The following is a 14377-nucleotide window of genomic DNA, read 5'->3' on the forward strand; positions in this document are numbered from 1 at the left end:
TGTCTATGTATCCTAAGAATTATCACAGAGCCACGTTTTTGCACCTTTCACGTGTTCTTTCATCACAGACAGTGTAGGCTACTTTGAATCATACATAAATCCTTCTGCTGACATCAATAGAGAATCAAATGTGTATTGATGCACAATTAAAATGAGCAAAACTGAAATTAAACTACACATCCTTCTCTCTTTTTGAAGTAGTTTTTTACCATAAAAATGCACACTATTGTTAAACTTTTCCTCTATTTGATATCAAAATAACTATTAAATGCAGGTGAGATGAATAGCCTCCTGGACGCTTCCTTCTCCTTCTTAAAGACAGCTGTGGTAATGTTTGCTGTCTGTGCCTGAGCTGTGTACTTTGCATGAAAAGGCTCCCATAGGCAGCGAGCGAGCTGTTAGTCTACGTTCTCCAGCTCTCCTGACGTCCTCTCTTCCTACTGAGTGTGCTCAGCGGACAGGAGCCAGTCTAATCCCCCTGATATGAGGAGTGCCCTGAGACCTGACAAAGCATTCCTCAGATAAAGACACGCGATCACAGAGATGCCGTGGAATTCCCACAGTTGGGGGCAGGCAGACTGACTGTGAGTGAGAGAGAGAGAAAAATGTAGAAGCGCTTTCTTCAATACATGAGAACTTTGACTTGACACCCTTCCCCATGAAGACTTCCTTCTCCCTTTACTCCCATCTCTCTTTCCCCCCCGTTGACGTTTGCAAATGTCTGTCTGAGAATCAATGCTCCAAATGCAAACCAGACCAGAAACCATCCTCTCTCACCTGGGCCCGTCTGTGGCTTCAGTACTCTGCGCTGCTTTTGAAGCCTTTACTCCTGACTGTTCACCCTGCACCACCGAAGGCAATGCAAATTATGCAGCTTTTATTCAGAATAAGGGGGGAAAACCCAGTTTGAATGTTAGACAGGAGTGAGACAAGCAGGAGAGATGAAAAGGAAAGATGTTAAATATCAGTGGCAAGGTGAAAAGAAACATCTTCCTGTCAGCTTTGTCTCTGTCTCTTCATCCCAGACAGGACTCGTGTTTTTCTTAAGACAGGTTCTTTGTAAGGCAGTTTGCTCGGGATGAGGACCTGCATCGACAGCTAACAGAAAGAACAATGGGAGGAAGAGGGAAAGAGTCAGAGACTAAGATTCCCCAGTTCAAAAGGGTTTCTGTTATAGAATGTTTTTCAAGATCCACCAAAGCCTCCTCTGAGGATACCAAACTGAGATGTCTTCAAGGTCTGACTTTCAAAAGTCCCCTACAGGTATGTTGGGATAGATGGTATGAAACCGTCAACTGTAAAGCTTTACAATCACAAGACTATAGACCATACGGGCTTTGGAGAAACTGACGAAGCCGTCAGGGCTCAACAACAGGGGAATTTCCAGACATTTCCCCCCACAATCACCAAAATGCACTGCAGAATTTGTCAAGAACAGTATGTTATTGTACATATGTGTTAAGAACTCAGGTCCTCACCGATCAAAAGAGCGAAACTGAAGCGACTCTCTGGCTGCATCGCCCAGGCTTCCTACAAACGCTGGTGGAAGCAGACTCGGGTCCACCATGATATCATCATTTGGAGGACTCACGAGGCTGCGCAGGATGTCCTTCACATTCTTGCCCTTTGAATCAGCAGCCTGAGCAGGTCTGACCTCAGACGACAGCGTAGACAAGGCCTCTGAGATGGCGTCTGGACCGTGAGTAACGCCAGAGGATGACAGATCCGCCTCGCTTGCAGCCATTGAGTTGTGGTCATCTCCAATGCCGGAATCATACCGCCTCAGGGAGAAGCCATTCTCCACGTCTGTTCCACCCGAAACGGCACTGCTATCTAAGAAGACACAGATAAAAATGAAGAAATGTGACACATAAAGTCATTTCAGAGATTAATTACAGCAGTGGTGCACATCCACAATGGCTCACAAGATGATTTACAGGGGAAAAATGAGGCAAAGCTAAAAAGTACTGCTCAAAGTTCTGTTTTTTTGCTCTTTTCTTATTCTGTAGTTTAATAAGGTGTAGAACATTTCAATGTACAGTCTCATTTTTTCAAAGGAGCAATCTAAAAAGGAAAGAGGTCATAATAAAAAGTGCAATGATAAAAGGTACAGGGCTTTGTATTTAGGGCTCAAAAGTAGGAAAAGTTTGGAAAGTGCAACAACAAATCTGTGGTATCTTTTCAATGATTTTTCTTTCAGGTTTCAGTGTACCTGTACTTCTAGCTGACTGGGAGCGCTGAGGGTGTTTCTTGTCATTGTGGGGCTCCAGGATGTCACGGTACTTGGACACCATGAGAACCGAGATGAAGTAAACCACAGCCAGAGCCAGAAACTGAGCCTGCTTACTGTCCTCCTGAAACAAACAACACACACTAAACAATCTGTACATGTGTCTTCTTCGAAAGGGAACAAGTGAGAGGAGCGATGATTAATTTCGTAGACGTAATAATGAATGTGTTTACTGGACAACTCACAATATCTCTGAAGACGACAGCCCTGAGGCGGTTAATGTCCATGTCCTGAAGCAGCCGGTCCAAGTCTCTGATTGGAGACATGCCACCTGTCACTGCATCAACAGGACTCTGCACACACATAGAAACATCAAACCATTACAATGTGAAATGTGTTATTATCTGCAAGTGAAGCGCAAACAGCATATGCACTTTTTACACCGATCAGGATATTTATGAATCCATGAGCGCTTGGTGGAGGAGGGTAAGGTTTAACAGCTTAGGGAAGCTATCCCTCCTGAGATCATGTCCTTAACATAATGGCTTTTCTATAGAGCCACTGCATTATAAATGAGCTTTAACACCCGGTTCAGGGAATAACAACACGACTTTGCTGGAAGTCACTGTATCAAATCAAAGGGGCAGTGACAAAGGGCCTAGTCTAGTGTAACAAATAGCAACCCGTGCTGTAATATAATAAGATATGAGATAATGCAATAACACTTGGTTGCTGCTGGTGAACAGGACAAAAGGACAAGGCTCTTTCTGGGTTAATAATACGGACGGGAAAAGGACAAAAAAAAAATAAAAATGTAGCTTTTTGGGTAATACAAAGAACAACCAGTACAAGAGAGTGGATTACTGAAAATTATAATGTTATTTTGTTGTTTTATGGGAAATAATTTAAAATAAAGGTGTAGAAAATGCATATTATAATGACTTAAGGAGACTCTCTGGGATACTTGCCTGTGCAGATGCAGACTTGGCTGTTCCAAGGACAGCGCTGCTCCGAGCTGAGCCTTCTGCACCATGCTTAAACTGGGCTTGCTGACACTCCAGACAGTTTCTCACTGCCATAGCACAAACTAGGGAGGGACGGAGGAACGGAAATTATGTGACATCATATGAATAAAGTGACTGCCAGTGAAATATGTACACTAGTAAAATTCTTAGTGTTGAAAAATCTCAAACAAAAGAGAAATCCAGCTGAAATTCCAGCCCATAAACCGAGAAAGCCACAAGAGGAGCAGCTGAGAGAGACAAAAACAAAAGAGAAAGAGTGGGGCTGTGACAAGGTCAGTGCTCTGGCCAACTCTGGCAGCATCGTTCACTCTTCCCTGCTCCACCTCTCCTCCCAAGGTCATAGTGCAAGGGTGTGCTCTTGAATCACATCCACAGTGTGCAGCTCCCATAACAAATGACACTGCTAGGGTGTGCACATGCTGAGTAGGCAGGAAGATTCGTCCTTCACCACAAAAACAAAAAAAAAATATCTTGTGGCTTGACAACTTTAGGTGGGTTCAAAACTGGCACGTTTACCGCTTGCAATTTAATGTAGTGCTCCTCTTCGGAGCCCCTCCCAACCCCCCACTGCTGTGTGCTTGACAACTGACAAATGTTAACTGTGAGGCATTTAGATTACGAAGGAGGGAATTATTCCGTCTGGAAATGGGCTCGCCTTTTCCATTAGGACCACTCTTTCATACGACCATTTATAAAAAGAGAAGGGGAGGGAGGGGTGGAGACGCTAAAACCTTGTTACAGTTTTCCAAAATCAGATTAGGTGCCAGCAATGGGGAGCACATACCTCATCAAATATTCATTTCATAACGGCTGCTTTGTAAAACTGAACCTGTACTATGGTGGCATCGTTTTCCTGCAAAACCCCAGCAGCAGCAATAATATCCGAGAGAAGAAATGTCCATTGGATAACAAGTTTGCGTTTTGACAGCCCCTTTGTTTGTAACCACTGCTGTCTTTAAAGCAAAAACAGATACCTCAACACGCACCACTACATATATGGAGCAAAGCGCGAAGAAATGATTTAATCCAGTGTAGAAAGTACTGCACTAGTTCCACACTTAGTGTCTGTGTGTATACAGTGTTGATCCATCTTTGCTAAAAAGGTGCACCACAAAAAAATGAATAATGTAAGAATTTCAATATCTTTTATTCAGCGATTATGAGGCTGAGCTTTTGATGCTGTCAGAGCAAACTTTAATAGCCAGGAACAGAAGGCAGAGAAAGGCCTCAGGCTACACTGCAGTACAGTACAGCCAAGGCTATTATGGACAACTCACTATATCACGCTAGCAGCCATTTTAAAGTGTTGCCATGCAGTGGGGTTATAATAACAAGATAAGAGAGAGCTGATATGAGCAGAGTGAAAGAGGCGAGGGGATGAGAGGAGCAGCTGGAGATTGAGAGGAACAGGGCAGAAAAGAACGAATACAGAGGGGAGGGATCAAAAAGGCTACAGGGAGTCATGACTGGGGATGATACAGAAGACTACTGCCGGCTGATGTGAGGTGGATCAATGAACGAGAGAGAACAGAGGGCCTGGTAAAAAGGAGGAGATAAAGCAGGAAATTCTGCAAGGGGACACGTATGAGTAGAAAGACTGCTAAACATGTGAAAACTCAGCAAGATTAAGGAAACAAAACATGGGACAAAAAGAGAAAGAATGCAAAAGCTAGTTAGCAGAAATAATAAGTGATAGAAAAATGGTGATAATGTGCTTACCGAGGCGAAGGCACTGTCGAAGGATGCCCCCCGACGACATGTTTTTCTCAGCTTCTATCTCTGTGAAGTTGAGGGAGCTGGCGAAGATAAGAACGTCTACGAGGTTGATGAGGCGCTGTAAGAAGGTGACCGAGGCCTCCACTGCCAAGCCCTGGGACGCCTCGATGTTCTCCAGTTCATGCTGGTGGTAGAGAGAAACATATTCACAGGAAGTGATGGACAAGTAGCACAAAAGCCAAAAATGTCAAAAAGCAGCATTATAGTCAAATTTTACACTGGTCCTGAGTCTGGTCCTTGAGCTATGTTAGATATCCAGGGATTGTTCAAAATGGCTTGCTAAGACAAGACTGGCTAAGATAAGATTTCCTAAGATTTGCTAGGATAAGATTTGTTAAGTTAAGATTTGCTAAGATTTGCTAGGATAAGATTTGTTAAGTTAAGATTTGCTAAGATTTGCTAGGATAAGATTTGTTAAGATAGGATTTGCTAAGATTGTGCAACATTTAAGGAATGTAGTATAAAAATAAAAACAAACCAAAATATACATAAGTACTAGTAATCTAAAAATAAATACTATAACAATAATTATTGCACTTATCAGTGGTATTGTACATATTTTTGATGACTAGAAATATTGATAGAGTATTATTATTGCACTGGTTGTCTAATTGTACGTATTACATACACATATGTAACAAATGTGGCATTTATACTGAAAATGCACCCGAGCCTGTAAAAGTGTGATTTTTCTCTTTCAGTTTAAATCCAGTTACAGGGCAGACATAACCAAATTACAATGGAATTGAACGTTAACCCTTCCTCAGAGAGGCAGGTTGGGTCATTGGCAGAAATAAAGAATCATGTAAGAGAGCTGCAGCCACTGAGGTCAGACCAGACAAAAAACAAACTAACAATGTTAGGAAGCAGCTAACTGTAGTCTAATGTGATTGGGAAAGGTCAATGTGGATGGATGACCTCCTGTGACCGGGGACATCAGCCACATATACAGCCACAGACAGAAGTATGAACATAAGGGACTCACAGAGGAGGAGGTGGCAGCAGAGAGCAGGGGTAAAATGCCTCCACAGGCCATGATGAGGTTGTCCACCACCTGGGAGATGAGGTGTATGCTGTTGTGGACAAACACGACGTTCTCGCTGCTGTTCACAAAGTCCAGAATTGTCTTTGTGGAGTGACTAGAAGGACAGAAAGACGTTTCTTTTTAACAGAGTACAGGGTAAAAGCAGCATTTAACCTCTAAAATTACCTTCAACAATGAATGAAAGTAGCAAAGAGGCACACCTGGAATGGACTGTTATTAGGGAGGATCTATACTATTTGGATATGTAGTTTACTTTGCTTGAATAACTGCAACACAACAGTTATCACCAAATCTCATCTGTACAAAAATATTTGCATTTGTCCCCCTCATAAAGTCAGACTTGAACTGTCCCCTGCAAAGGATGAAAGGTGAGTGATTGGAAAATATTTATGTACGTTATATAAGTATGGAGCCAGAAGAAAATTATTTTATTGTAGTACATAGACTGGAAGCTAAGAGAAACAGCTGACCTGGCTTTGTCCACCATTAAAAATATTCCTACCAGCACTTGAAAAGCTTGAAAAAAAAAAAACCCACTTTCTATGCCATCTGTATAATCCAGAATAATGCAAAACATTCAAACCCTATAGTGATGAACAACAGTATACCCATCCCATCATGACCATTGGTTTCCATAAATTAAACATAAACAAACAAAATTCAAGCTTGTAAGTTCCGATAAAATTTGTCAAACTGAGCTTTAGAGGAGCTGGTAAGTGCATTTTTAAACTTTGGACAGATCATGCTAGCTTTTTTCCTACACCTTCCAGTCTTTGTACTAAGCCAAGTTAATCGCCTTGTGGGTCTAACCTCAAATGACAGCAATAGTGATCAACTATCTCAGTCTTGGCAAGAAATAACTGTACATATCTCCCCAACTGTGGTACTATTTGTTCAATTTTTTTTTTAAGTTTTGTGCAAAGATTGGGTCTCACACATACAAATAATTGGCCAGTATTCATTTTATATTGTGAAATAATGAGATAGAAATGTCTAATTTTGAATCATAAGAAATATTTCATTAGCTGCTTAAAAAATAATTGAAAGAACTATGGTATTTACTGCCTGAACTTTGTGCAAAAAAAACATCTTCTTCCCACAAACAAATCATGAAGTTTGGAGCTTTGGATGCTTTCTGACACATGCAAAACTTAATTAGTGAAAGGTTTGTGAATTGTTCTGTCTGTTCCTCTGAGGCTTAAAAAGTCGACAAATCTTTATTCCGATAATCAATAATATTGTTAATTAAAGCACCAGCAAAATCAGAGTCAGCGCATTGCTACCCTACCTCCTCCACATCTGGACGTCTGTCTCAATAGAGAACAGCAGGTCGGTGAGGAGGCGTTGGTGCATGTGGGACCAGCGGAATTCTGGGATACGAAACATGGTGGAGCGAGGAGCAGAGGAGCTGCTCTCTCTCGGCTGGCTTGAAGAACTTCCTCCTGCTGCTGTTGACTGGCCTTGGCTTGTTTCCTGCACAAATACACCAGCAGAACATGAAAAGCTGTAACCATGGGGTAAATCTGGGCATAAACTCTCAATTTTATCTACAGCCAAAAATCCATTTCAAGTCCATATAAAACAATTTAGTTAAATCTAATGAAACAAGAAGAGCAAATAGAACAGAAAAAAATGCGTACTATTGCCGAGGTCTCCTTCAGTTCAAGTCTTTCGGTGTCTAAGGCCACATTGGACACATCCAGTCTAGCAATTTTGATCTCTTTGGTCTTGCTGACGGAGTCGACGCTCTTGTGGGTGTCAGAGCTGGAGGTGGTGCTACTGTCAGGGGCACCAGGCTGAGGTTTCTCTCCGGCGCTACCACTGGTCTCTGAAGGCTGGCTGAGTGAGGTGGAGTCTGAAGCTGCTGCAACCTCCTGGGCTGTAGAGGGAGGTGTTGTCTCTGAGGGCTGCTGATCTGTGGTGGTAGTTTCACTGATGGAGGAAGACGGTTCATGTCCATCTTTTTCTTTGGGTGGTTCTGTGTCACTTTGTTCAGGTGTTTCTGCTGGAGGATTCTCCAAAGAGGGCACCAGTTTCTCTTCAGTTTCACTTGCTACATTTGTTTCTTGTACTCCAACCTCCTGCTTCTCGTCTTTTTCTTCTTCCACTTTCAACTCCTTTTCTTCCTGATCGGTTTTACTGCCTTCATCGTGTTTATCGTCTTCCTTTTTTACAACCTCCGCTTCCTCTCCAGTAGCAGCAGAAGCATACGAGGACTCTTCTTGGCTGTCATCAGCATCACTAGGCCGGACCTGGTCACTGACAGAAGACACATCAACCAGGTCCTCGTTGAAGACAGAGGCTCCTCCCAGAACACTATTTTCCAGACAGGCTGCAGGCTCAGGTGACATTTGGTCAGTCGTACTTTCTTGTTCTGAAACCACTGACATGTCTGTGTCTGCTTCATTCAAAGAGTCATCTGTCATGGAGTTTAAGGATTCACCTTTGTTCTGTTCAACCTCAGATTTTTCATCATCTGTTGCAGGTGTTTTTGTGTCACTGCTTACAGATGCTGTAGAGTCTTTACCCTCTTCCACTGCTTCACTCTGTTCTTCTGTGTTTGTTTTTTCTATCACAATAGTTTCCGTCTCTTTTTCAAGACCTGAGTCATCTCTGGAGGGCTCCTCCGCCGGCTTCTGCTCTTCTTCATCTTCGGCCCTGGCCAGGATGTTGGACACCTGGATGGACGTGTGTCCCCTGTCATCGCCACCCTCCAGTGGGCTGGAGGTGATGGTGGAACTGGATGCTGAGTCAGGAGATTTCTGGGACAGTTCATCCACTGTGAGTTCAATGACGGTGGAGGGAGTCGTCTCCTCTGCAGGTGGCCCATTAACACATTCCTCAGTCTCTGAGCTTTGGCTGACACCAGAGATGGTGCGAACTGTGCTCAGAGATCCTGCAGACTCCTGATGCTGGTACTGACGGAACATACGGGACAGATTCTCCTTATGCTGCTCAAAGGTTACCTGAAAATACAAAATAGGTTGCAATGTTAGCAACACAACTATTGTGTACCGTCATCAGTCTATCAATTTCAGGATTGTTACAGTCTTGGTCTCATTTTGGTCATCTTTTCTGTCAGATGGCCAAAAACTAACAGCAGAGCAAGGAATGGGTGGTCATGCTACCTTGCAGGTTTTAACATAGCTAAGGAAAGTAAAACTGAAAGTGAGTGCATTTGAAATGCCTGTGATAATATGTCAGGTTTGGCCTGATGCACAAGTAAAATAATGAAAGAAAAATCAACATTAGGTGTCTCAGTAAGGTGTTGGCCACCATGTAATGCCAGAACAGCTTCAATGTGCCTTGGCATTGATTCTACGAGTCTCTGGAATTCTGCTTATGGGACAAGGCTCATTCTTCAAAAAAATATCTGCTCCTTTTGTGTTTTGATGGTGGTGGTGTAAAGCACAGTGTAATATCATGGATCAGAATCTCATATTGGTGTTAAACTGGACTGAGACATGGTAGCCACAGCATATGATTTGTACCATTTTCACACTAATCATCAAACCATTCAGTGACCACTCCCGCCCTATGAAAGGGGGCACTGTTGTCTTGTAATAGACCACTCCAATCAGCATATAAATGTTTCATCATAGGACAAAGGCGATCACACAGAACAACTTTGTATTCATTTGTAGTGACCCTTCACTCTACAGGGACAAGTGGACCCAAACCATGCCAGGAAAATGCCCCTCACAGTATAACAGAGACACCGGATGTTGTCATTGTTGGGGTCAAGTATTCATCTTGTATTGATCTCTTGGTGTACGCTGCACATGCGCACACTTGTTAGCAATACAGCGCAGGATAACCTGTGATCACAACCTTTTTTTCACATACCTGTAGATCACTGCCAATGTTTAATTGCACCACTGAACTCTTAAATGTGCATTCATCAATTTAACAATGGGTATGTGCACTGCAATCCAACTACATTATCCTTCTCTATGTAATTATCAATGCACTGTTCCTGCCCACGTAGTCTGATCATGATCTGCACTGATATTCTCAGTCACCTGAGAAAGAATATCTCCTCTGTTTTTATTTACATTTCGCACCAATGCACAAGAATCACTGTCATCACAAGTGCCTCGTTGACAACAATTTTCAATCCTATTAACTAACATCTTTCCCATAGATCTAAATGCAGATGTCACTTAAGGCACTGCTCCTATAGAAATACTGAACAACTGGACAGTTTTTACAACTGAAGCTCCCGCCATCTGTGCCACAACAATGAAATCTCTTTCAAAGTCACTTAGATCCTCTTGCCATGGGCCTGCTCAGCATTGTTATACATGCTACAGAGCATGACTAGATCATAACTGCTTATACCTGTGTAGAAGCATCTGCATTCATTGCGCTTCTTCAATCATTTATTCAGGTCCTTCCTTTAATTCGTCATTCAACTCTGTCTATCACAGTTGTCAGTCTTGATAAAAGCAATGATCATGTTTTTGTATGCTGGAATTCTCCTTTAATTCTGAGTGACTGAGGATGTGTTTCTTTTGAGAATACAGAAGAAAATCAAACTGTATAAATACAATAAGGCTATTTTAACAATTGGTTTTAACAGTCACTTTATGTTATACAGTAAATACTTTATAATACTATACTAACCGCTTCCCATCATCTGTAATTAACCTGCCTCCCTCCATTTACACTTTATGCTTAACCACTAATTCTCTCCATGTTTCATTTTATGCTGTTTAAAAAGGAAATTTCAAATTATGCAAGCAAGATATTCTCAAAATGCCCTTTTGTTCTGCGCTTATTACACGATCTAACCACTGGGATCGTTTGCAGGTAACTGAGGCATATTTAAAACTTTTTTTACCTCTCTAGTGTGTGCAGCTGCCCACGGCCTATTAACCTCTATCAGTCTTCTTACCATCTGATATGGGTGAACTAGACTGCTAGTCTATAACGACAATGCTCTGCAGTGGCATTTGAGGAAGAGCCCATCCATGTAAGCAGTCATAGATTAGCAGTAGATACTATTAGTGAGGGTCTCCTGGCTGTACTGAGTGCGTGTCCAGCATCGGCAAATCCTCCCACGCCTAATTTAAGACCCTGCATTAATCACTGGGCTTGGAGGACAGAAAGTCAAAGATGGGTTGGTGGTGGAGGGAGGAGGATGAAACTAGACCCACTTTGCTGCTTTTTCACCTGAGGCTATTTGGACAGAAAGAGCAAGGGAGCAAGAGTGAGAACAAAACAAAGAAAACGAGAAAGCAAGAGATGAAAAGGAAGTAAAAAAAAAAACTGCAAAGGAGGAAGAGAAAGAAAGTGAATCATTGAGAGTGGAAGAAAGGAAAGGGGGAGAAAGAAGCTGATTATTTGTAATTAATTAGGCGTTATTGTTCTAAATTAGCCTGCTACATGGGAGCTCATTAATCTTCTGTAGTGGGAAGCAGTGATTGGTAATCCATAGCTGTTTTCTGAGTGCACAGCCTGCTCTAAATGCACCAGTAGTCCATCTCTTTCTCTCTTCCTCCCGCTTTACCAGTGATCACACAGCCAGACCTTCTACCCCATTAGTTTGAGCTTAATTTGACATTTAGCATTTTTAGCAATTAAAAGGTTGCATTCAGAGTGCACTGCTATGGAAATTATGCAGGAAAGCAGTGCAGCGCATAACGTCATAGATTCAGGATGCAGTCTGTACATTAAGATGATGTATGCTGGCCTTAAATGGGGCTCTGTAACAGATCCAGTTACCATTAGACAGAGGTAGTATATGTCTCTGTGGTTTTTAGAAGAGCGTTTAGCCTTGCTACAATATATAGAAAGTGCCTTGGGTGGCTAAGACATCAGTGCTGATCTAATCTAATTTCGTTCTACTCCATGACTCGGTCTGGCCTTAGTGGGTTATGGAAAAATGTTATGGTAATGTACAAAAACATGGTGGGCTTTTCTAATATGACGGGTAACATGGTATTAACTGACTGCAGCATGGCCAGAATATACAAAAGATTTCAAATGCTTTGAAAGGACACACATTATTATAAACAAAAAGACACTGCAAAATGTAATAATAGCAAGATCGCACTTGACAGCACTTTGACAGGATAAATGCTGCATCAGCGAAAATTCTGAAAATAAAACCTCTAACTTTCTTGCAGTCAAACATACCTGGATGCATCACATAGCGATCACATTTCCAAAACGAAGCAAATTAAGAAAAGACCCAGAACTTGCTTTGTTGCCATGCTTGTGCTGTAAATCAGTTCCAAAATAAACACCACAACCTGTTACAGTAGGTCAGAGTGGTGAAATCTTTGGAGACCCCCCAGAGCAGGAGCCCAGGAGTCCCCATTTAGATCACCGATAGAGAGCAACCACAAAACAAAGGGGAAACAGGGAGGGCAGCATAGCTCTAATCCGATTAGCTAAATGCAATTCCTCCTCCAAAATCAATGTCATCTGCTACTGCTGTTCTGCTCCTGCGGTTTTGCTCTTGTTCATGGTATCTTCCTTTCGCACTTCTTGTTAAAACATTTTTTCTTGTTGGTTTTCTCCTACCAACCTGATGTGGTGATATGTGTTTAGTTTTTATCTGTAAATTTTATCGTGACCATGGGGAGACAAGTTAGTAGAGAGAAAATACACTAAAATCTGATAAATTTGTGGGATTTCCACAATTTCATCATCATACATTTCACTTTCAGAATTACAACACATCAAATATACTGACTGAAATTTGGGAAATTCCAGCTACTGGATAGCATAGGCAGCACAGCTTTTATCTGGCATTGGCTTCTAACCTTCCTTTGTCCACTTGTCAATGCATCTGCCTGAAACTCTTTGCCGGGAACAACAGCTTGAGACTTGGGAGGGTAATGTCTCAATAATTCCAGGAGAAGCAGAGTGTATGGCTTAACTATTAACTCTAACGATTAGCATTCCATCGCCAACTCCAAAATGCTGAACAGTTCAATTTGGAGTTTAATTAAAGATTTTAAACACCTTCATGTATATTAAATTTTGTCAATGACCTGTTTTCTCACATTTCTTTTTGCAGTAAAGTGTCTGACAGGTGTAATGAAGTTAGCCGACAGCAGGAGTGTGAAGGGCAGCGGAACCTTCACGCCCCAATCTCCCCCTTTTGGAGATCTCCTTGTTCTCAAACTGATTTGTGTGCAGCGATGGACGAGGGGCACCTTGGGTGGGGTGTGTGGGCTGAGGGTGGGAGGGCTGTTGTGTCAGCGTGCCCACCTGCAGGAACATCTGTCCGTTTGGAGACGCATATGCAGATATGCTTACTTGCTAATAAATGACATATATACACGTACAAACCACAGACACGCAGAATCCGAATACGGACTTTCTTATTCCATCACATCTTCTCTTCTCCACACAGTGTTAGTGTACAAGTCAGAAAATTCTCTATGTGTCAGTTATGCACAACCTCATATTGATGTGCTGACAAGGGAAGAAATAAAAGTCGCAACTACGAGTATGGAAAGTATTGTTGCTCATCGTGCTTCTAGCATCTATCAATAATATGCTGTTTAAAAGCCAGAAATGTGAATATGTCATAAAAACTGCAACCAGATCAGTTATACATCCATCCTGGTGTCACAGTTTAAAAACAAAAAAAATGGAGACAGATTTCAGGCCTTAAACCAATGAGTCAACAATAATTACTAAAATAAGCTTTACATCAAGAGCAAAAAGGTAAAACCTGAAGCAGGCAAATTCAAAAATCAGTTAGGTCACTTTTCTGCCCAGTCAAGATATCATTTTAAAACTGTTCATCAATTAAGTTTCCAATTCAACACATTTTCTCATCAAGAGGTAATTAAAGGGTATTCAATATAGGCTCCACATACCTACAACAAAATACTATGAACTGTGCTTAAATTTGAAGTATTAAACTCTATTATTGCTTTTACTATATGTCCACCATATAAACCCTGATGGCAGAAACATCGTCCCAGAAGTAAAAAATTCCAAATAAAAAATATTTCACTTTTTCTGTAGCTGGACACCAATGCCTATGTCTTAGATTTTGGAACTGATGATGAAAATATATATGCATGCAATGTATGGTACAGAAAAAAAAACAATTCATTAACGGATTATGAGTCAGAGACAACCCTCAACAAGCAGCGGAAACACACGTACAGCTCGAGGCATATCATCTCAATACATACCAAACTGACAATTTTGCTGCGGTTGACACAAGGCAAACTAAATGATAAAGTAGTTGTAAAGGGGAAGTGTGCAAATATGTATTTGTGAATGCATATATGCACTTATCAAGAGGCTCCCAGTGGGCGGGTTGTATTT

The 14377-nt window shown here is 41.7% G+C and overlaps 1 protein-coding gene across 9 annotated transcripts in view; it reads right to left on the reverse strand.

Annotated features, from left to right (window-relative positions):
• lrba (LPS responsive beige-like anchor protein) overlaps positions 1-14377 on the reverse strand; it is a 198375-nt gene that overhangs the window by 129921 nt on the left and 54077 nt on the right. For 8 of the 9 annotated variants that reach the window (XM_023262258.3, XM_023262253.3, XM_035944417.2 and 5 more), the window contains exons 22-29: positions 7717-9042; positions 7365-7549; positions 6017-6170; positions 4975-5155; positions 3199-3317; positions 2476-2583; positions 2213-2354; positions 1479-1833 (exon numbers count right to left, since the gene is read on the reverse strand). In XM_023262258.3, coding sequence (XP_023118026.2) covers positions 1479-1833; positions 2213-2354; positions 2476-2583; positions 3199-3317; positions 4975-5155; positions 6017-6170; positions 7365-7549; positions 7717-9042 — 2570 coding nt within the window. The remainder of the gene's footprint in view (positions 1-1478; positions 1834-2212; positions 2355-2475; positions 2584-3198; positions 3318-4974; positions 5156-6016; positions 6171-7364; positions 7550-7716; positions 9043-14377) is intronic. The other variant, XM_023262251.3, reaches the window with a different exon arrangement.

This window comes from Amphiprion ocellaris, chromosome 4 (assembly GCF_022539595.1).
Source record: "Amphiprion ocellaris isolate individual 3 ecotype Okinawa chromosome 4, ASM2253959v1, whole genome shotgun sequence".
In the NCBI taxonomy this organism is placed as follows: Eukaryota; Metazoa; Chordata; class Actinopteri; family Pomacentridae; genus Amphiprion; species Amphiprion ocellaris.